Source organism: Oenanthe melanoleuca, chromosome 1A (assembly GCF_029582105.1).
Source record: "Oenanthe melanoleuca isolate GR-GAL-2019-014 chromosome 1A, OMel1.0, whole genome shotgun sequence".
Lineage (NCBI taxonomy): Eukaryota > Metazoa > Chordata > Aves > Passeriformes > Muscicapidae > Oenanthe > Oenanthe melanoleuca.
In genome coordinates this window covers 55498978-55523222 of record NC_079334.1, presented here as the reverse complement: position 1 = coordinate 55523222, position 24245 = coordinate 55498978, and the positions used below count along the sequence as shown (strand labels likewise).

The window sequence follows — 24245 nt, the reverse complement described above, 5'->3', positions numbered from 1 at the left end:
CTATGTGTGTAAAGGCATCATAAATGCCTTGTCATAGCTAATTCAACAGAAATGGTTGCCCATGCCTGTTTTGGATCAGTCCTATGCCACTTCACAACTTGTACAGAAGTCTTAACATTAATGAATGAGCTGAATGGAATTAAGCAACACCTATTCTCAGTAATTGAAATAATTCAAGTTTCATGCACAGAGGAACAAAGCATGCCACTTCAGAATTTTTCCTTTTCTTTGGCAGTCTGACAGTCTTAACAAGCCACTTCCAAGTGCTTGCAATACCTAAAAGTATGTTCAATTATATCTTTGATTGTTCTAGGCATTGATTTCTGGCAAGACCATGTCTCTCCAGCCATCAGACTTACCTTCTGGGTTTTTTAAAATATTAATTATTTGTTTGAAGTCCCTGTCACAGAAAGATACAATATAAAAAGAGATACTTAATTATTTGAGCTTGTAACCCTTTATTGTATAGTACAAAATGCAGAATATAAAATTAATTTTGATTGTAAATACGGTTTTTATTTTCCTGCTTCCTTTGTGTATGTGTATGTGTTTCTAGGTTGGAATAAAAGTCCATGGAGTGGTGATTTGTGACTGGCAACAGAAGGTTGATCTTACATGTTTATGTCCTTTGAAATGATATGGCCTAGACAACCAGCTGGTTTCAGATGGGAAGAAATATAAATGGTTTACAGTGTCCTTAGTCATGGAGATGCATTCCTGATAGAGTGCATGGTTTAGTTTAAAGCTGTGTGTCTCCATTGTTTGAAATTTAAACATGCAGACACATGACTAATAGAATTTAGAGCAGATCAGTTGCACTGTAAGTTCGGTCTTATAGTTGTGATTGAGAAAGATGGGTGTCTTTACAAACAGTTCTATGGGTGAGTGTCTTAAGGAGAAATGGACGGATGTCTTTACAAACAATGAGTGTCTTAAGGAGAAATGGACATTAATGTCTTTTGAATTGGTCTTAGTACCTCTGCCAACCTCAAGCTACAGAGCCCAGACAGTTTGGCTCCTGAATTTAAGGGTAATAGACAAATGGGTCAGCACACAGTCTTCTGCAGAGCCCACATAGCTCGAATTTCTAAACTCTGGAGGAAAATGACCTGTTGAAGGGGAAAATGTGCTAAATGGTTCGGGAAGGCTGTACCCTCCTAGTACCACAGCTGCTGGGAAAAGGAAGAGGGCGATGCGGCTGGGATTTTGGGATAAAAGGAGGCTGCATCCTCTGAAACCTCAAGAAAAACCCCACGGGTGTATGGCCAAATGGACTCTCCCTTTATTTGAATAAAGCTGTAGGACTCCTCTGTCTCCTTCATGGACAGTGGCTTTTCATAGTGGATTTTCTACACACTAGGGACAGGCTGTTTTAACACACCCAGGGTTAGATGAGTAACTCAAAGTTCTTACTGGATCCCTTGAGGTGGATTGAAGTGAAAGGAGACTGAATGACCAGTGTGTATACACATGGAACGTTTATTTCAGAACAGTGTGGTTACAGTGGAACTGAGATATGTATGTGCTTTGGTTATTAGGAAAACTTAGCAGGAAAATGAAGAAAGGGTAAGAATGCAAAAGGAGAGGAAAGGTACCACTACCCGTGGATCCAGCCCTGAGACTCAATTGTTGCAATTTCAATGTCAGTTGATCAGAGTTGTGGTCACAGTTTTTATCCATCGAGGGTTGGAGAATTCCTCTAAAAAAAGATTCAGTGGGTTGATATATGTTCAGGTGGGAAGGCCCAGGTGCTTCTCCTGGGAGTGGAGTTTTACACTATGAAATACTGTGGATCATGCACAGTCTGGAGGTGCTTTGGGGGGTCTTTGAAGATTTGTAGCCCTTTCTAAAACATGGCCACTGTTTTTCATGACTGCACAGGTGTCTTGGTTTGAAGGACAGGTGTTTGCTAATTAAGGTAGAAGCTTTTTTCTTTTTTTTTTTGGAAATGGAGAATGTAAACCCTCTTTTTCTAAATTATTAGTATAATTTTGAAATTGGGGGGCTTTTAGGCAAAGATATGTGAATTAGGAATAACAGTTTTTTACTAGGAAAATTAAAATAGAAATGTAGTATTACAAAGAACAATCTTAACTCTGACAGAATTAGAATACAACTTGACACCCTGTCAGTCAGGGTGTTGGTAGTAGTTTAATTAAATGGTGGCTGCAATTTTCCTGCAGTGGCAGATGTGGCTTAGCTGAAACAGTGGTTTTGTAAAAGGGTGTAGTGGTTTTTTTGAAGGTTTAGGGATGATGTGGAAAAGGTTTGGTTTTCTTCTGGAATTTATTGGAAAGACAGTATTTTGATGTCTAAAATTTCAGTTTTTTATTTAGGTAGGAAAGACTTGGCTCTTTTTTTTTTTTTTTTTTTTTTTTTTTTTTTTTGACTGGAGCATTTTCTAATGGGATGATGTAATTTTATCAGTTATACAGTGGGACTTAATGGCCCATTAGCAGCAGATGATATTTTCTTGGAGGGAGGATAGGTTGTGGAAAAGATAAATATGATTGCTTCACTTAGTCTTAAAGGTGGCCTGTGAGCAGATAGAATGTGCCACAGAGATAAGGAATCACTACCCCACCCGGCTTCAAGAGCTGGTGGTAGAATACACATTTTTGGCCACATTAACCCAACACAACAGGTTAAGTCAGTTGTGACTTACCAGAAAGAATGAAAACCTTCAGGCTTACCTGTGAACATCCCAATACCTCCCCCAGGGGGTGGTTTTACCCCTCAGTCTCATCAGGAGAGGACATTGGCATGATAAAAAGCATTTATTTCACCTTGCAGGATCTGCTTCTTACTGGCCTTCTCCCTCAACAAAGAAGATTGTTGTTAAGCAAAGCTCAGTTAGTTGTGATCATCTTCTAGTTGGTGGATGTGCATGTCCTCTGCACCTGGGCTGTTCTTTGGAAGATCAGAGGTTTCACCACACACCCAAAAAATTCTTCTCCTCCCCGTTGTTTAGGGGATGCAAATCTGGCCTCAGCAAAGCACCTATTGCCTTTGCAAATCTGATTTTTGAGTCTTTAACATGTCAGTTCTCACGCAGGCTTCAGGTTTCACAGAACCTTGCAAGTCTCAGGGCTTGTCAGGTTTTGTCTGAACGTGCCTTTGCCTACATGGAGCTTTGTTTGGCTTTATTTAGCTGTAAATCCAAACCCGGTATGTTTTTTTTAGTTACTGGGTGGCTGCTGCTTAGTTTCCTTTTGGCTTCTTCTTGTATAATTGTGTGGTATAACCACATTTCTTTCAGCAGATAGTAGTAGCAAGTAGTTGTTATGTGTATAATGATGCATTTGTGACCCTCACAGAATGGTGTAGTGCAGAGGAGCATCATCACGGTGTGATAGCAAAGACTTTGCAAGTGGGGGCACAGGATGGGAGTGTGGCAGCAGGGAGTGAAAAGAGGGTACTTGGGATGTCCCCCTTACTGGGGACTCCAGTGCTGTCAAGAGGTCACCAGTGATTGGTAAAGAAGTGCAGTTTAGAGCTGGGCAAAACCGAAAGTGATGGAAGAGCAGGTCTCGAGCAGATGTGATACAGGCTGTATATGTGTGCAGTAAATGTGGATGAAGAATGGAGTTGCAGATGAATGAAGTCAGAGAATGTTAACTTAGCTAGGGGTCCTTGGAGTGGGGAAGAAGAAGTCACCAACATCATACTCCTTCCAAGAGCACCTCTTCCACCTCTGTGAACTTCATGGCTCTCCTCAGACCAGAGGTGGGACACTGACAGGTGGCTCACTGTAACACCCTCCCAGTCCTAGGCCTCAGAAAGGTGGCATACAGGGAAGCCTGGCAGCAGGAAACAATCTAGCTACTAGGAAATGTGCACTGACTTTGAGTATTTTTATGAAGACTTTCTGTGGTAGTGTTATTTTCGTCATTTTTTCCTCTGCCCATCTGAGCAGTGGCTTGCCCACCAACAGTCATGCCCTGGCAGAGAAAGGATGAATATTAGGGTGATGGTATATATTTCCTGGTGCTGAAGCAGAGTTCTACTAGTTTGTCATAGTACTAAATGAACTCTTTTTTAAAATTTAAACTGGAGTCTAAGATTGTGTTCAGGTCTCTTTCATCTGCACAAGTGTATTTTTATAACCTAGTACTTCCTGTCTGTTTCAATTCCTGTAAAACTTTTGCTGTGTTAGAGTAAATAAACTTGGCATTTCCTTTGGGGTTTTTTTAACCCTCTAGAGTAATCAACAGTTTTAGTAGAGGTTTCATCCTGAAATTGTTTGCGCACATCTAGCCAGAGATGCCTTTCTGTGGGTTGGCTTAAAACTCCTGGAAGCACTGCTGATCTTACCCATTACTCATTGCTTCTCCTTTTCTTTTTTCCCTTATGGCTTCTGAATCAATATATTCTTAGCTTGACAATGAGAGTTACCATGAGGCTGAAAATTATTTGTTTTCTGGTGAACGAGAAGAGTGAATTACTTTTCCAAAGGTTATGAAAAGGGATTGTGAATGTTTTCTTAATCTTGCACATCAGAGCTATATTTGTTTTCTTTCTGTTTCTTCTAGTGCCCCGAAGAGTGGAGATGGTTTGAACAGAAAGGAACAGGTCATCCTAACTACTTGTTAGTCAGTAGAGTCACTGTTGTCTCACCTGTGAGCCTATTCTTAGAGAACTAGTTATTTTACAAGAATGTAAAATTCTGAGAGATTGTCTGATCTGCTGTTAGGTCCGGGGCATTTTGAATCTAGTGATCTGGAGGCTAATAGCTGGCTTTGCTGTACTGAATAGAGGAGAGAGTAAACAGCTGTGGAAGGGTGACTGCTTAAGCTGCCACTGCAGTTTGTGAAATGACTCTGCAGGTAGGTCAAGTGGGCTCTTCACTCGAGTGGACTCTATGGATAATATGTCATCTTAGACTGATACTTGCTGGTTCAGTGGCACCATTAAGGCTGAGGTGCACTGCCTGCTAGGTTAAAACAGTTATGTTGCAATTAGTAGTATTATGGGTACCATTCTGCACATTAAAAAGTGATTAAGATGCTTCTTTCTTTATCAGGATCTTCTGTGAAAATGTGATGTGGACACATCATTAAGTGAGGGAAACCGAAATGCATTTATTTAATGAACTAGGAACAATTTCTTCTCCCATGGATTGATAAAAGTGTGAGAAAATAGTGTGTGCTTATAATATATAATACATGTATGATATACTGAAAATGTGTACTTTATAAAAATTATTTTGTGTGAGTAACCAACTTCTGTGTTTGCAAACTGCTGAGTGCAGTTATTTATTATTTCACAACCAAGAAATCTTTGCATGCATTTAAATGTAGTCCAAAGATGAAGAGAAACATAAAGCCATAGCACCCAGAGAAGTTTTGACAAATTAATCTAGGTGAACAACATATTTATCATTAAAAATTTCAGAGCTGTTGAAAGCAATGTATAAGTAAGCCTTTTTTCAGTCAATAAAGATTTTTTTTTTTTTTTTTTTTTTAATTTTGAAACTAGAGAAGCAGGTTTTTAACTGCTCAGTTCTGTATTTACTGTGGTCTTTCTTCAAGGCCAGAATTCTGTAATTTCTGACGGGGGAATTGGATTCACTTCTGCTTAGCAGCTTAGTGTAACAAAGGCTTAAAAAAAAACTTACAGAGAAGGAAGTTCAGATATTGATAACTAAAAGTGAAATTTGAAGGAAGGTATATGTGGACAAGGTGAGTAAGTGCTACGTTTTAGTGTACATCTGACAACATACACAGTGCATGGTGGATGAGGTTGTAGGAAGCAGTGTAGGCTGTGATGGTTTCTGGTTAGCTACCACTGCTAGCTAGATCAGTGAATCTGGAGGCATCTGATTTATAGATATGACTTGGTTTAGATTAAACAGTATAAAACACTTGGCATTAGGAAGCACTTTTTTACTGGGAGAGTGGTCAAATGCTGGAACAGGCTTCCTAGAGAGGTCAATGCCCCAAGCCTGGCAGAGTTTAAGAAGCATTTGGACAATGCCCTTAATTACATGTCTTGACTTTTGGTCAACCCTGAGGTGGTTGGGCCTTTGGACTGGCTGATCATTGTAGGTTCTGTCAACTGAAACATTCTATGCTAAAAAACTTCTTGAGCACTGGACTGTTATTTTGATAATTTTTTATGGAGTTTATGAAACTATGTGAACACAGTGATTCTGTGAGGCATGGCTAAAAATGTTTTATCTTATTTACTGATCACTTTCTCTCCTACCCTGGGGAAATTGCTCTCATTATACAGAAGAAAATTTACCCCAGCATTTCCAGTGTTACTGCCATGGCTCCTATTAATTCTTTTTTCCTTAGACATCTATGTTGTTGCAACTGTTTTGGAAGGTCCACACCAGAATGGGCAGGTGAAGAATTAATTCCTTCAAGATCTGTACTAGTAGAATAGTGCTTTCTGCACAGATGTTCCTAGACTTCTTTGCTGTAGGTGTTTGATATACATGTTTCTCAAGAAAAAATTTGGTTTTTACACTTCTCTCATAATTGATAGAAATTGTTTTTCTTTTTGCATTTTTTTATCTGAAAGGCTTAATGGACATAGACAAAAATATACTCACCAAGTTTGGTTAAAATACAAGTCTGTTTCTCTTGATGCTTTGATTAGGAGAAAGAAGAAGTTTTAGATATTTCTAGTTTCTGAAAGCTTTGTGAGCTTTCCTGAGACAACAGTTTGCTACCAAAGAGAATTCATTTCTCAGGAAAAAGGGAAAATACATTCTGTCTTTCTTAGCATGTGCAGAAAGTGCAACTGAAAATTAAGAGTGCAAAGATTACCTAAAGTACTAGAAATACATTGTTTGCTTTCTATTCTGTGTTACCATTTCTTGTGGTTGTAGATTGTTCTATGTATAGGTACTGTGTAGCTTTCTTGTATTTAAAGGAGCACTTTGATTGTTATCCCCCTGAAATGAAAACAAATGAAGTTGAGCAGCCTAATAAGGTGTTACCTTATTTAGTGTCCAAATCAGACTCCTTTTTCTTTTTCTTTTTCTTTTTCTTTTTCTTTTTCTTTTTCTTTTTCTTTTTCTTTTTCTTTTTCTTTTTCTTTTTCTTTTTCTTTTTCTTTTTCTTTTTCTTTTTCTTTTTCTTTTTCTTTTTCTTTTTCTTTTTCTTTTTCTTTTTCTTTTTCTTTTTCTTTTTCTTTTTCTTTTTCTTTTTCTTTTTCTTTTTCTTTTTCTTTTTCTTTTTCTTTTTCTTTTTCTTTTTCTTTTTCTTTTTCTTTTTCTTTCTTTTTTTCTTTTTCTTTTTCTTTTTTTCTTTTTCTTTTTCTTTTTCTTTGTTGGCACTTTTTCTTTAAAGTTCCTTTTGAAATTGGCTGCATTGCTTGAACAGCTTGTGAAGTTCTTTTGTTACTATTTTGGTGGCTATTTATGATTTGGACAATCAGTCATGCTGCAAACTTTGCTGAAGACATTGTTTATTTGTAGGAAAGTGTGTGAAGGGTTGAACTGAGGGTGTTGCAAGTTGTACTAGTTCAAGCCACAAGTTCATTGCACGAAATGACCTGAATTACAATGTTAAACTTGGGTGTCTCTATCCTTGCAATCCTTTCAGGGTTGCTGTATCTATAGAAATGTTCTTAACTCATTAAAGATTCTTTATTTTTAGATTCTTTAAGAGCCTGTAGATTCTCATCTGCAGACTCTTCCCTCCTTCTTATGCTGTTCCCATGGTGGCTGCTTTTTGCAGCTGTTGGAAGTGTCAGGATAGACTAAGCTTTACAGTACCAGGCCACACTTAGAGTATGTGTCGTTAGTATGTATATGGAAAATAGAGGGGAACAAAACTTAAAAGGGAACACAAGAAGAGTAGGAAATATCTCAAGAACTTGAAATACCTTATCTTAGTATAAGCATGATAAAATTCCGTAATCCTTATCTACAGTGACAAGCACTAACCTACCAATTTTAAGGTCACTTTGTAGTCATCATGCAGAGGAATTAAAATTGTTTGGAATTCTAATAATGAGTATGTTCCAAAATCTAATGTACTATTTCTTTCATATCTAATTTTGAGGTTGTATTGCAGTTCTTCCTGGGATAATACAATTCTAGTTACCAGGAATTAGCAGTGTATGTAGGTATGTATAATTAAGGTGGAGTAGGAGAGAATTTTCATTTTGGGTTGGCAATTCCAATATTGCAGAACTTGCTATACTGTCTTTTAAAGCAGTTTGTAGTGGTTGTTGTCAAGTACTGACTTGGATTCACAGATTTTCCTGGGTTTCGTAATACTTCCAATTTATATTTGCAACATTTTCATTACGGTAGGATATCGTTTCACTGAGTATAATTGTAGGCATAAAAATTACACTTCTGAATGGACTAGAGAAGTTCAGAAGAATTAGTGTGTGCAGAATTCAGGTGTATTCACAAGTACTAATATTAAGGCTAGTGACTGCTTTGGCTTAATTAAATAAAACAGATCTGTCCAGTGTTCTTTTCAAGATTTTTTTTTTTTTTTGATTCATATTCCTTGTTCTGAAGTTTGAACTTGGCAATACCTAAATTTGAAATACAGTATCTTTTCATTGCTGAAGTCTTAATTGGACCATTAAAACACCTGTATTGAGCAAAATATTAATACACTCTTCAGCCCTGTTCAGTAGCACAAAAATAATGTGATTTAGATTTGAATGAGAGTAGTTAATGGTGCCCCTTGAAGAGGCTGTACTAGTTATTAAAAATAATCAGAGATAAGGGATGTAAACTGGTTATTTAATCCTTCCTTTTGCTCTGGCTTAGGATCAAAGACCTTACTAGAAATTGCAGCTATCTGACATGTTCTTGAAGACTATGGGGATTTCACATCATGTCTCCCACCTTTAACAGTGAAAGATGTAAACTTCAACTTCTGTGCTGCGGTTTAATTTATCGTTAAACCTGTTCCTACTTGCTCTGTCGACATTGAGGTCAGCTTCAATTTGTAGCAGTATTTCCCTCATAGATGGAGCTTATATACTTCCAATTATTTGTTTTCACTGAAATCCAGTGGCTCCATGTCTGTCTTGGATTGCAAGAAATTGGAGTGTCCAAAACATTATTGGTTGAATTGGGTGTTTATCGGTATTATGAAGACCAGACAATTGGTCTAAAGTGGCATTCTTGTTTGTGTATTCCAATATGCCTCTTTGCCAAAGGTACAAGACTCCTGACTTGCATTCATTTGTGGTCAACTGTGATGTCTAGGGCTATTTTTGACATAAGTGCTGTCTGTATATTCAGCTCCAGATAGTTATGCTGCATTTTTGCTGTTAAGTTTTATACCTTCCAAAGTTTATTAGCTCTTTCTTGTCCCTTTTTAATGGCATCCTGTTTCAGAACATTTTTCTAGTCTGTTGAGACAATTTAAAGTATTTTTTTTATTTTTTTTTTAATTTTTTTTTGAATGGTGAAATATTGGTAACTGTTCTGAGAATGGTTTCTGGTCAGTTCTGATTCTTTTGAATTGTTCATTTAAGTCTTTTCATCTGTGTATGATTCTCAGCTGGCTGAAGTGTGGTTATGATATTGGGACTGCATTCCATAACAAAATTAATATTTATTCCTAGGTGTGTCCTATGTATGGATTAGTTCTCTTTACCTAACTTATCCATGACAGATTCCTAGAGATATTTTCTGATGGCTCTAAAATCTCATAGCTATTCTTTTCTTTTAAGTAAAATCTAATGTTTTTGTGTTGAATTGGCAAGTTAATCGCTGGTAGACCTTTGTGATTTAAAGGTATTTCTCTTCCTGATGCCTGTTACATGTATATATAATGTACATGTGGTTGTTTTTTGATTTGGTATTGGAGTATATGAGCCACCATTTGCTCAAGTCCAAAATGGATAATAGAATGAAATGTAACAGTGTTAGTGCTGACTAAGTCTTGTGTGTTAGGAGGGGAGAAGACTAAGTTGACTCTTGATTTGTTAAAAATGTATATGCATTGGTATCTGGTTTGCATCTTTCACAGTTTTTTTTATACCTAAGATTATTTTTATCTCTTCTTCTTTTTTTCTATAGAAATCTTTTGGACAGAGATACATTTTCTAAGTCTGATCCAAGTGAGTATATAGTATTTTGTTGTTTCTTCTTATTACGTTTTCTGAATGTGCTAACACTGGAATAAAATTAGGTGGGTGATTTTCTTCAGTGTCAGGTTTAAATTGTCTTTGTGACAATTACTTAGAACAATTAAGTTACACTTGAATAAGTTACACTTATAATTAATGTTATGCTAACTGGAGTTTTAAAGACTGTTTTTAATAGTGCTTTCCCGAACTAAATAATCACTTGTTTAGTATTTAACCTAAAGTTTCCTAAAATTAATAAATTCTGGAAAGTTGAGTTCTTGTTTCTCTTCTAGTATCTGTTGTTTTAGATATTTTTTGAAGCTGTTAGGTAAAATACGAGATAAACTAGAAGCATTTGTTGCTGCTAGTGCATACTGCCTACTAACCTTGGAGTCAAGTGCTGAAAAATAAATTTAATTAATCTCTGTGAAACAGAGATTTCCTGATCAAAAAATGGTATGATGGTTTTTGAATTAATCTTTTCAAAATTGTAAGCTAGTGACACTCACTTTCCTCGTAAGCTGTGTTATAACCCAAAATTCTCATGTCTATTAATTTGTGATGGGACTTTTGATTCAAAATCCATTACTATCTTTCTGTCTTGGATGCTTTATGAAAACTTTAATCAAGGAACCGAGATCACAAACAATTTCCTTTCTTTTCTGATAATGTTACTCGAAAGAGTTTTGTGCTGTTAATAGGCTGGTCCTTAGGTTGTAGTGTCATCTTGTTTCCCCTACAACTCTCCATTTGCTTTTATCTATAAGGTCAATTTCTTTCTTTAAGCCTGGGCTTTTCTTCTTTAGGATGCCACATACTGTGCTTACTGGCATTGGAAATAACCCAAGACACATATATTTGTATCAAGTCTCTGAACATGCAAGCGTGTCTTGATATTTGAATCCTGAGTCATGTAGCAGTATGAAATATTTGAGTACTTTTGTTAGAGTGTGTTTCCGTTCTGCATCAAAAATTTCTTGAAAGGGATTCCACAATATGCTTTTGAAGGGGAAAGCTTCTACTTCCTGGGGAGACCCTACAAGAAGTTAGGAGTACCTTTGATGTTTCTAACCTGTAAAGCTTTTTTTTAAAACAAAACAAAACAAAAAAAACCCAGAAGATATAGGCAATATCATGCCTCTGGTGTAGGGAGATCACACAGAAACAAAACTGAGTGCTTTGCATATTAATAAAAAATTTAATTGGATTAAAAAATAGTAAAAATTAATTCTGGTTGATCTGGATGATCTTCAAAGATCCCTAAAAATTATGTGATTCTGTTAAAAAAGACCCTCAGCTCAACTGTTCTGAATGCTCCTATTTAAGAGATCTCTTATATTAGCAAAAGTGATATGGTGTCTACAGTTCTTAATATCAAAAATTATTAAGAACAAGTGCTTCAAGTTTTTATCAGATAGGGCACTGTATTAGGCATAAATTGCAGGGTTTGAGTGGCAGGGGACTGCAGTGTGAGCTGTGTGGGAGGAGGCCACAGCCACAGCTGGTTCCAGTCAGCTCTGGAGAGCACATGAGCAGCCCTTGCCTGCCAGAACTCCTGCCTGCCAGGGGAGCACGCAGTGCCCTGCTCAAACTTATCACAGGAAAATGTGTCAGCAGGTGTGAGCTAGAGACAGAGCTGCAGAAGGTGCTGCCACAGCCATGTGTGCAGATACGCTGCTGGAGATGCTCCACAGAGTTCCTCAAAGGCTCTGTAGCCTGTGCACAGCCCAGGGACACGCAGGTGAGCCAAACAAAGTGATTGTGGCTGGTGGGTGACCCCTTCTGGGAAAAACATGGAAGCAAAGCGGCAGGAAAACCTAAAGAAATCTTAGTATCTATTTTAAAATGTTTCTGAGAATTAAATTGGGGGTATTTTTTGATGGATTCAAAGTATCTGGAAATACTTTAAAAGAATCATAAACTTGTTTATCAGTTTGCGACACTACTTTTTCGATATGTAAATAGCTTATTTAAAGCACTCAGGTGGTGTGCTTTAGAGATCTGGTCTCCAGTTGTGAGTGGCCAGTTATGCTGCCAATCAGGCCTGTCTGACACAGATTAGCAGTATAAAGCCATGGAGTACAGTAATACTGTCCTTGGTGAAGAGAAAAGAGGGAAACTGTTGACTCTGGAAGTACTCATACTGTATTTGCACTCTAGAAATTATTTGTCAGAACAGCTTTGGTTTTGGATACTCTCCAAAGAGTGTACATCCAGTTTTAGTAATCTGCAGGTTTTTTTAATAGCCAGTTTAGTTTGTTTACTTGTACTGTCCTTTAGTTGGGCACAGAGATATGGTCCTACAGTAAAAGGGGTGAGTAGCATAAAAGGTTCTTGTTCTCCTGTATTTGGAAGTACAGCACGACAGCTTTTCTCAATGTCTATTCACTTGGACAAAGGCCATTCTTAGGCTGCTCTGTATACAGTAAGTTTATTCTGTAGCTAAAACGGTGTCAAAATCTGCATTCTGCCACTGTCACAAGATCCACTTTTATAGCCACTGAATTTGCAGCCTTTATATCTCACATAAGATAGAGCCATGTAGAGTTATTCTGTATGCTGAGGTCTCATTGCTTTTGGCTAGGCCAGTTCTAATATGCTTCTCATACTCCAGTGCATTTATCTGAAGATCCTACTGGTGGTGAAAATCCAATTTTATTTTCTTGGTCTTTTTCTCAGTGGGACACACATGAATATAGCTGACTTCCATGTTAATATAAACATCTTTCTCCTGAAATTAAAAAGGAGCTTGTGATTTTCCTGGTTCTCTTAGGAGATATGCTTGCCCTTTTTTAAATACTGTAATTGCTGCTCAGTATTCCAAGTTTGACCACTTCCCTGCAATCTAGAATATTCATGCCAAGAGGAATCTGTCACTTTGCCTCCCCAAAGTCTTGTAACAGAAGTAACTGTAGAGATAGTAGCTATAGATGGGACAGGCTTGGGTAGCCAGTGTTCATGAAGTATTTTAAACAATCCTGAAGCCTCTTACTGACAGTGCTTTCTGCTCAGTGGACTCAAAGCAAGTCATATATACTGATTTACTTTAGTGTTTGGAGCATTCTGCTCTTCCATTTTTTCTAAGGATATATATTTTTAAATCTATGGGTTTTGTTGGTTTGTTTTTTTCTTGTAGAAAGCTGAGCCAAAGCAGCACTTCCTTGATGAGGCAGGGATAAGACCTGGCGAGGAGAAACAGGTTAATGATTTTGGCATGTTTCTTCTGTCTAATGACAGGCAGAATTGTTTTCCTCCCATGCTCTGACAACTCAAGCTGAGCCCTGCAGAGCTGTGCTGGCAGCAGCACAGTTGGGTGAAATGTCCTCCTGTGGAACCCTGTGGCTCCTGAGTATTAATCATCGAAAGAGTCCAGGGTGAATGACTGAAAACTGAATAAAAAACTCCTCCCTGGGGAATCTCCCCATGGGGGATAGTAACAAGAAGAAGAATTTCTTGGCAGTTGGGACAAAAGGACCTCAGGGCACTTCTGCCTGGAAGGTGCAGAAGCTGGTCAGTGAAGAGTATTGGGGAGCCCTGCTAGAACTGGTACCATGAAAAGGTTTAGGTAGCTTGGGGAAAAGGTCAATTTCATCATGGGTGAGTCTTCCTTGAAATGGAATAAGTGTGTTTGGGAAAGCTGAGATGGGCAATGTTGAGGTAACAATAATTGCCAGACTAATGAATAAGCATATATGCATTGAAAGGGAAAGGACTATCTAGGAAAATAGGAAGGTGGAGGCTATAATAATTTATAATATTTTTGTAACTCTATCTACAACAGAGTAATAAGTGTTGACATTTCCACCTTCTTCTTCATTGCAAGGTTTAATTAAATTTACCTTGAATATGACATTGTGGTATCAGTGTCCAGAGTTAAAAATTACCAAATATTAATATTCCTGACTATAGATGTAGCTGTATCTTCTCTTGGAACAACTCAATACAGCAAAACCTTTGAAAAGGATTTCTCAGTTACTCTTCATCAGTGTGCTGCTGTGAACATTCTCATTGCTCCTTCAGTTTTTGAGATTATGAGAGAAAAACTTATCTGCATTACTCCAGTTGGATATGAATTTGACAAAATTTTTGAGTGATTATTGCAATTAGTGTATCAAGGTCTTTACAAAACTTGCTGCAAGAGCCATTCGAGACAGTGAATCTTAACACTGATGGAGACCAGTATCATGGTTGGTTTCCTGAAATTTTTGGGGGTACATTTTAGAGGAAGGATTGTAAATTTAGAATAAAATCTAATGTTCTTCTAAGTATTTATCAGAAAGACTGAAATATGTCTTTTCTATAGCTTTCATTAGGGCTGACTTTTTTTTTTTTTAATTTCAGTCTGAGATGCACTCGTATATGTATCCCTGTCAGACTTGCACCTTTTACTTAAATAACATGTTGCATGAGGTTATTGCTTATTAGTCAATATTTTTATTTTATTAAAAATATTGGCCACATCTGCACCCTAGGGGAGGGAGACCTTAGTGCAGTCTACAGCTTCCACTGATCTCTTCTCTGTGGTGAGCAGTGACAGAGCCCAAGGGAATGGCCTGAAGTTGTGTCACGGGAGGTTTAAGTTGGGTATTAGAAAAAAAGGTTTTTCCCTAGAGGGTGTTTGGGCCCTGGAACAGGCTCCCCAGGGCAGTGGTCACAGCACCAACCTGACAGAGTTCTGGAGGTGTTTGGGCAATGCTCTCAGCACATGGGGTGACTCTTGGGGTGTCCTGTGCAGCCAGGAGTTGGACTTGGAGGATCTTGATGGATCCCTTCCAGCTGGGTCTCTTCCAGCTCAGGATGTTCTATGATTCTGCAGTTCTGGATGGGTAGTCAGAAGTTCAGAAACTTACAGAACTTTCTTTAGCTGAATTCACAGCTTCTATTTCGTTCTGTTTTCTCACATTTTCCCATTTCACTTCATTCTTCATGTAATACACTCAGCGGCCTATGTTGTAAAAATTCACGTCTCAGAGTGTGCTGTAAAAATAAGCTTTTTGGTTGGGATTCACTCTACTATAAACAGTAACCAAAGATAGGGACATGATTGCCAAGGGTTTATTTAGAGTTAATGGAGAAAGACATCTCCTGAGAATTACTTTGGATTTTTTTTTTGTAAAAGCTTTTTTTTTGTCTACAAGACATCTTACTTAAAAAATAAAAGTGTGAACTTCTAGCTTGCATGTGAGCTCAAATATTGAAATTGCTTTTTTTCTATTTCTCCTCTTATTTGCTACTGCCTAAGGGATTTTTTGTGTGTGTGTGTGTGTGGAGCAAATGCATTTCAAGCAAGAAGAAAGTGCAGTTAGAAGGTTGACTTCATTTTTGCTTTTGTCTGTTAATGATTCTAACTTCACTGACAACAAAATCAAACCTCTACCTTTGTTGTTCAAGGCTGCAACATAAAGCAGTATTTTTACCTTCTTTTGAAAAATAATGATTGGTACAAGAAAGAATTTGTTGAGGAAAAGAACGTAGAAATATCTGTATTTCTGTTGTTTAGAAAGGGTTTGAAGAGGAGTTTCAGGTAAAAATTGCTTTATCATTGTTACCTGCAACTAGTTCAAGACTAGAGAAAATAAGGTTTGTAGTGCTCCTTCAGTGCAAATGATCAGTGCTTAAAATAGTATTTGAAAGATCTGACTGTAATCACTGCACCCCTGTCACCAGTTCTTGTTATGCAGCTTAATGTGTAGTGAGTTCTGTACTGGAAATAGAGATCTGAGTGACACCTGTGGGGTTGTTCTGCTTGATATTTCAAAATCAGGTTAGGTCAGCAAATTTAATTGATTCCATTTTTTATAAGGCTTTAGGTTAAAAAAATAAAGCATGTGTATGTGAGATGCTTAAATGCGTATAAATAATTTGAAATAAAATTAAGGAAGAAAACCTGAGAGGTCTTTTTTTTCTTCTCCTTTTTTTCTGGTTCTGTTTCCCCTGTTTCTTTTCAGTAGGGCCCTCATGTGGTTTTTTACTTCAGTTTTCTTCTCTCTTGAAGAAAGTATATCTTAGGGTAATTGTGCATTAGATTATCTTGAATAGCCTGACCACCCACATTTAAAGAAGACCTGCTTTTATCCAATTTTGCCTTTAAAGATTGTCAAGTACTTTGCTGGAGGTCAGGCGTAAGTGCTGCCTCCCATTTTAGAAGCACTCCATTTATTAGCTGATTTCTGCAACAAGTACACCACATGGTCACCAGTCTGATTAGGATTGCTGACAGCTGAAGGAAAACATTACCATTTGATTGTTCTAGTTACTAATTTCCACAGCACAAGAGACTACAAAATTAATTCACTTAATTTAATGATATGTTAAAGTTTGAAAATAACCAAACTTTTTTTTTTCCCCACAGTCTGTGTTTTGTACACACAAGCAATTGGAAACAAAGAATGGAGAGAGGTAAGATGCACATTCATAGATGTATAAACCTTTTGGGTATATTTGAGGCTGGTCATTTGTCCTAGCAGAACAGGGCATGTCACAGTCTCTTGAGTGCCATGCTAGGCTGATGGGGCTCCTATGTACTATCAAACACTTAAAATATAGTCATATTGATCTCAATTTCCATATCTGCATCGCACATTTCCATCAAAAAAGAAAACAAAATAGAGAAAATGCATGAGTTTCCCATTTCACAGTCTCCCTCAGATAATTTAAACCAGACTTAGCTGTCAATTTGGATAAGGTTTGTGGCTCTCAAGGGAGGAAGACATTCAAACAGGACTGAGCTGTGGTGATGGCCAGTGTCAGCAAAATTAGCCTGTAGCTGTGGTAAAGATCTACCTTTGCTGTGCAGTGTTTCAGAGAAGTTAGATACAGCTGAATAGAGTGTACACTACTGTAGGCAACAAGGGAGGGAGGATGTTATGCATAGGTTGGACTTTATCTTCCTATTTGAGTGTAAACACTCTGGAGAGATGTGCCTTAAGAAACTAAATCAGGTACCTCAGAATTGGATACCTAGCAGTTCAACATTTATAGCCTGGAACTCTGTCCCAGTATTTAGTCATCTAATTTTTTTCCTCCAATGTTATTCTTAATGTTATCAGAAAGAACTGATAATGTTTGGATAAGGGTGCTCATCTTTCTACTGATGAAATACACTATTTCCCTGCCTTCAGAGAGGATTGGTGGAACTGTTCTTTACTACAGGTGAAGTGTGGTCATGGGCTTTAAGAGCAGAGCCAAGAGAGGAATGTACTATCTTCCTGGTTTTCCCTGTTAGAGAGAGGAGGTCTGATACTGTTGTTTTCAGAACTGATATTTTATGTGATTACACTGCCTAAGGTTTCCAGTGGGGGGTGACCAGGGACACCAGACCTCTTCTGTTATATTTGGTGTCCTTGCCAGCTGGCCAGAAAATTGTATATTCTGCTTTGCTGAAACATGGTGGGTGTAGGTTTCAGTATTGTCAAGAAGAAAGAATTGAATTTATCTCATACTTGGGGGAAAAACTCATGTAGATATGCAATATGTGAAACAACGTGCCTATTGAATTTGTAGTTTGTAGGAAAATTGCTGCTCTGTGTTGTTCTTAAGTGGATACTAGACATCCTCTCAGCACCTACTGGATCACATTCTTCTGATGATTTGAGTGAAGGAATGTCAGTTTAGGGACTCATAATGGGAGTTCCCTAATCGTAGTTAAATTAGGAGATGTAGTGGACATACACAGGGTTCTAGACATCTGGATAGCAAACTGAAAAAAGATTCTTTAGTTATTCAGGTGCCTAGGTGACTTGGTACAGTTTGATTGTCAAGCTTAGATCATCACTTAAGCATTTGGGTCCTCTTCTGGTCCAGTGTTAAGATGATTTTGTCAAAATTTTGGCTTTTATTGTTTAGGGTTCATATGTAACTTTGTGTAATTTTCATACTTCTCTTGTGTAGCTGTTAAAACAATTTACCATTTTAATATTATAATTGTCCTGATGGTAAGATTATAATACAATCTTACCTAGAAGTACATAGAAGTAAAGAGGAAGTTTAGTCTCCAGAGGTATTAAAATAGACATTTGACATTGCAGTTGCTAGAAAATCTGAGTTTTTTGTTTTAAGTGATAATTATCTCCATCTTGTCTATCAGGAGATTCAGGTACCAATATTTGCAACTCAGTTTTCTGTATTACAGTTAGTGGAAAAAAAATAACATCCTGAGGGCAGTTCATCAGACCTAAGTTAGATGTCTGCATTAGATCAGATGGATCATTCTATATAAATGCCTCCAAGAGATGACCAAAAGCCTAAACTTTTGACTATGTCAGATGTAGCATTCAGTGAGTAGAATCCATTCCCAGTATCTGTTACAACAGTCAAAATTTAGAGGTTGGCATTGTGGAGGGTCTTAATTAGGATAGTGTTTTATATGTTCTGGCATGTTATATTTATACAGCAGTAAAAAAATTCAGGTGGTAAGTAGAAGAATTGTCCCTTTAAATAGTTACATTGATTCTGTTACTCTCCTGAATAGTGTTTCTGAAGGTTTTTGCTTCTTGGCCATGTTGAAATTTTAGCTTTACTCAATTGTTAGTGGGAAAAATAGGCCATGTGGAGAACTAACTAATCAGTAGCTATGTTATTAGTCATAAGTGACTGGATTATAGAAGTAACCTCTTCTGCTTAAAAAGGCTATAGGTAATTGGGAAGACAGATTTCAAAAGGTGCTTAACTTAGCTGGAAAGTGTAGACTAGTAATTTTTAGGGAATATAATTTTAATGTCACAAGTAAGGTAAATTCTATTAGTAATTTGTCAGTTAAGTAATTAGTTATAGTAGTTTAATCACAGAACCATTTAGGTTGAAAAAGGCCTTTAAGATCATTGAGTTCAAACATATGTGAAGGAATCATTTATGTAGCCCATGTTAAAAAAAAAAGTAAACAGACAAAAAAGCTGAAGCCTCAACCTAAACCCAAAGCAGTAATTTAAAATAATTTAAAGAATTAAATTATGAATTCAGTCACTTGAGTTTTGTAACAATCTAAGGGTAATTAGTGAGAGATGAAGGTGACAGTGTAGTGGGTATTCAGTTAGGCCTTTTCTGGTCTTGCTGTGTTTTGATCTTCAGCACGTTGCATATTTATCTTAGGTTACTGATACACTTCTATAAATCAAGTCTGACAGATTTCCCAAGGGTTACATGTTTGTAGTGTGAAATTAAATACTGTTTATTGAAAAAAATGCAGAATTGAAGAGATGAAAAATACTTACAAATTTATGATGTTTCATTATTTTAAGAGATTAAAACTGATGCTTAGCTGCCATTTTATAACTTCTTTTTCTTTTGAAGTTACTTTTCCTTTGGATTTATACATAATTCTATTTCTAATGGAGCTACACAAAATTTAAACCCATGATATATGAAATATGACAATCCTGAAATAATTTAAGTGGAAGGAACTTATGTGTTATCTAGCCTCCTCTTCATCTGCTGTATCTGTATTCATTTTCCTGATCCATGAAAGGCCATCTCCAAAGTCAGGCCAGGTTGCTGTGGGCCTTCCCCAGCTAAGGTTTGAACTTCTTAAAATTAAAATATTTTCAGCTTGACAGAGGCTAAGGCACTTCCTATAAACATCAAGAAAGAAGAGGCATTTTGCCAAGAGCTCAGAGAGAGGAGTGATGAAGAGGGAGGCGAACTGAGGTGAAATAGAAGATGGACAGTGCAAAAATGATGCATTTGCAATGGAGGGACTGTGTTTCCTAATATTTAAAGCTATCTGAAATAAACAATATATGCAAGCTATTGCTTGCTGTTGTGTTTGGTACCTTTTCAGGAAACATGGATTTTTGTTATTGATTCAAGTTTTTATGGATTTTTATTGGCTTTGGGAGCTGATGTTAATGAAGTTTAGGTCATACAACACAAGAAATGTACCACTGTATATTGAAATATGAGATCTTCTGCCACTCTGTCTTCATCCTCAGATAACTGACCTATTCATGTGAATGCAGTTATTTTCTTTCATGGCATCTATTTAAGAGAAATTTTTACAGGCTGTCATATCTCATCTATTCCTGGTATTGGCAGGTATCTAATTATGCTTCCTTGTAGAATGTAGCTTGAACTTACACTTTTCTTTTACAGTTTGGAAGAACAGAAGTAATTGATAATACTTTAAATCCAGATTTTGTAAGAAAATTTATAATGGACTACTTCTTTGAAGAAAGAGAAAATCTGCGATTTGATTTGTAAGTTAACAATCTTTCACTCTAATGTTGTAGCCTCTGTAAGCATGTAAAGTTTTGCCCAGCATAAAATTAACTTGAAGAGAGATGGTATCTATTGACATAAGATTAATTAATGTAATAAACATGATTGATTTAGCATTGCTTCCTTAGAAATAAATGCGTAACATAATAATGAGTTTTAAGAAATTGGCAGATGTTAACTTGCCAAAGTACAATTATGCTTACACTTACTACTTTCAGAAAATAGAAAGGAAAATATGCCAAAATGTTGAAATATTCTTGCAGCATAGACAGCAAAACAGGTATAGATATACTGTCCAGAAATAAAATACAAGTATTATAGACAAAACTCTCTTTACTATGCATCTAAATATACTAAATTTTAGCATTTTAAAACAACAGCAATTGTTCTAGAAATAGATGGCTTTTGACATTATTCCAGATGTGCTCATTTCATTCCACTGGTGGAGTTGACTTTCACTTTATTCTTTGGAAAATAGAATTGAGAGTGCAGTCAACAGGTCATGTCACTATTGCATGTTGTCTCTTACATTTCAGTCCTTTCTGATTATTTCGGTCTTTGTGATAATCAAGGTTGTCTTGTTTTTTTTAATTTTTCATCCTGTTTTTATTAGCAGTTCTTTCTTAACCTTGCCCTAGGAGAGACTCTGAATAACCCTCGTAGATAATTAAATTTTTGCTGCAGTTTTGTATCACACAATGCATTATGGCCACAAATTTTCTTTGTATGTCCTTTTTTAGTTGAAGAACCCTTTTCCTATTTCTTTTCACTTCTTTGTAAGATGTTCTATACCACCTATTTCAAAGAATTAAAGGAAATACTTAAATCCAGGAAGATTACAGGGTGCTTTGAGGTGGCTAGGTACAAATTCTTTTACTTTCACAATGGAAGCCTGATGCAGACTTTATTTGTGGTTTTAAAAGTTGGGTTTAATCTCATTCAATCTGGGGAGTATATTGTGGGTTATTTAAAATGAGTTTTAAGTAAGAGCCAATCAAGTTGTGAAATAAAGGATTCTTCTCCAAGTACAAAGCATTTCTGAAATAATAGCCACACAGTGGGGGCTGTGTGGAAATCTGTATCTGTTTGCCTCCTGCTTCTTGTAGGATGCATGTAGGTTATGGGGAGGGGGCAGTGCAATAGAAATGAAAAGTGAAATAAATGAACTGGAAAAGAGAAAGCCAAGTTCAGTCTGTGGAAAGAAAAGGGAGTCTGTAAAGCCCTTCTGGGTAAGTACTATCTGGAAAAGACTTGGACCTGGAAGGGAAAACACAGTCTCCTGTTTAATTCTTTATGTAGTCAGAGAAATGGACTCCTGTCTGTTTATGAAAAGCTGTAAATACCACACGTCCTCTGTACTTATCAGAAAGACCTGACTGCTTTCTGCTGCTGTCCTGGGTTACCTGGAGACAAGTCTGTTCTGAGCTAAAAGCAGAATAGCTGCTGCTATCTTTGTCTGCAAGTGACCATATAGCCATACTGTGTGAATTTACTCTAGAGCCCTCTAACAGTGCCAGATGAAAAATTAAATATCTGAGTTAGAAATGTGAATCTTGCATAGCCAGTCTTGGAGCATGACCCCCCCCCAAAATGTACAGCCACCAATGTCACAGGCCCCTTTCTGCTCACAGCTGGTACTTAGTAAATGATTTTGCCAGTGAAGACATTCTTTGTTTTGCTTCTGTAGCTATCCCTCAGGTCAAATTGTAAGTTGTGTTTTTCTGGTCATTCAGTTTCACCAGTTTGCTTTCAATTGGAGGTTTTAACTCGTGTTAATGGCGTTTATAGGAATTTCTTTTCTTTATAAATATATTTCTGAAGCTTTGACTGTGCTGCACCACATCCAGCTATGTTATGGTATTCCTGTCATCCTGGCTTGTGCTCTGCTCCATAATGCATACCAGCAACCAGTTGTGGCACCACAACCAGAGGATAGCATTCCTTTCAGTGGGAACAGAAACATGCAGGGGAGCCTGAGATGGGCAGTAACATAACAGATAAAAACGTTTTCAGTTTAGTTACTGATATTGAATCTGAACGGATTATTTGATAAAAATATTACTTGCATTATCTGATAAAGATGGAAGACTGTTAGTATAAAGATTAGTAATCCTGTATGAATTTCTTACATTAGTTTTTTAATCTCTTAAATTCAGAGTGTAATTTTTTTTAACTCTTGACTTGATTATGGAAGGGAAACTGACATTTTCTATCTGGAGGAAGACCAAGATTGTGATAAATTCAAAAGAACAAGTCAAACTCTATCTAAAAAAAGTTTAGTTTCTTGTCAGTTATTTCTGTTTTCTTATTCAAATGACTGAAAAATTACCTCAGAAATTAATTTACAAGTTAATTTGTATTCTAGGGTTAATTTTTAATTTTTGGTCTGCTTTTTGTCATCTTCCATTGTTCAAACATGAATATCAGAAGAATATCTCTTTAAAGCTTGCACTTTATTGAAAATTATTTAATTTCAAATAACTAGTGAACCATAGTCCTATAATATGTGAGGACTCATTTTGTCTTCCTTACTGGGGAACTTTGATTCACAAATCTGTTTGTGTAAATTTCACACATAGCAATAGGTGAAAGGGTTGTTTGATTTTTTTGTTTCTTTACATAATTGTCCTCAGATATATCATCTGGCAACTCTGATATAAATTTTCTCTTTTTTCTTTTCATAAGCTATGATGTTGACTCAAAGAGTCCTAACCTGTCAAAACACGTAAGTTCTTCCTCACTATTATAATTCCTTGTGCTAAAACTCTTATATTTCTTAAGTATGTTTATTTTCTTTTGACTGTAAGTAATATCAGATACATAGAGACAAATACAGTGATTATGCTATGAGTGAAAATCTGTAATGCTAATGAGTATAATTTTAATGGGACATTTCTCTTGCAAAGGGCATATTTGAGCATGCATATATACCTTTTCAGATATGTAATGTGCTGCAGTTTGTTGATACTTTCTTGGGTCCTAAAATTGAAGCATGTTTTGATTGTCTCTCAATGTTAGAAGAAACCTTTTATACTCATGTTTTCTTGAAGTGGCAGTGATGAAATAATATTTTAAAATTTAGAGATGCAAGAATAGAGTTCAGAGGCTTTTCAGTAATTTTTTTTTTTTTAATAAATGCAGAGAACCTTTGAGAACCTGGAACAAAGGAAAAGAGGATAGTAGAAGGAATACTTGTGTGTGTGCTTCACAGTGAAAAGATGAGACTTTTAGCCATTGATCTCCAATTACATGCTCCCTGTAGTGCCTTAGAATTACATCTGTAAATGTTATGTCAAATAGGTGGTAGTGAGTCTGTTTATGATTCATTATTGCATAGGTATTACTGAGATGTGGTGTTCAGCAGAATCTGTTCTTCGGTAGGGAGCAGCTCAGATAAATGGGAAACCAAATTTAATTGTGTGAAATACAAATTCTGCGTTTTTCATGTTATTGCTTTTCAGGATTTTTTGGGACAGATGTTTTGTACACTGGGAGAAATAGTGGGATCACAGGGGAGCAGACTGGAAAAATCAATTGTGTAAGTATTCTGGAATATTGGATGAATGCATACTGTTGCATGAGGCAAGAGTTGTGGAGCTTTTTTGCTGTGAGATATCTTGATATACAGAATTGACAAATATGACTTTTAAGAGAGAGTAAATAGGTACATGGAATGGAAATCTTTATATAGGCTATGAAAATTCAGGTTTCATTTTGGACAACTAGCAAAGAAATTGACTGATTTAAAATTTTTGTAAACCTTGTTACATCTTGCATTAGAAATAGCTTAAGTGTATTATTCTAAAAAAATGTTTTTGTTTTAGTTTGCAAATTAGCACACCATAACATTTTTATTACCTCTTGTTCAAGCATTTGAGTTCCTGCAAAAAACTTCACAAAGAAACAGTGAAAAATCAGCTGACCAGATTATCAGATTTCTAATACAATCACACAAAATTATTAACATCAGCAAA

General features: G+C 36.6%; 1 protein-coding gene across 3 annotated transcripts in view; it reads left to right on the top strand.

The window, feature by feature from the left end:
* Positions 1-24245, top strand: part of CPNE8 (copine 8) — a 71912-nt gene that overhangs the window by 4168 nt on the left and 43499 nt on the right. For 2 of the 3 annotated variants that reach the window (XM_056516272.1, XM_056516274.1), the window contains exons 2-6: positions 10010-10050; positions 16412-16458; positions 20146-20249; positions 22957-22996; positions 23733-23809. In XM_056516272.1, the coding sequence (XP_056372247.1) occupies positions 10010-10050; positions 16412-16458; positions 20146-20249; positions 22957-22996; positions 23733-23809 (309 nt within the window). The remainder of the gene's footprint in view (positions 1-10009; positions 10051-16411; positions 16459-20145; positions 20250-22956; positions 22997-23732; positions 23810-24245) is intronic. The other variant, XM_056516273.1, reaches the window with a different exon arrangement.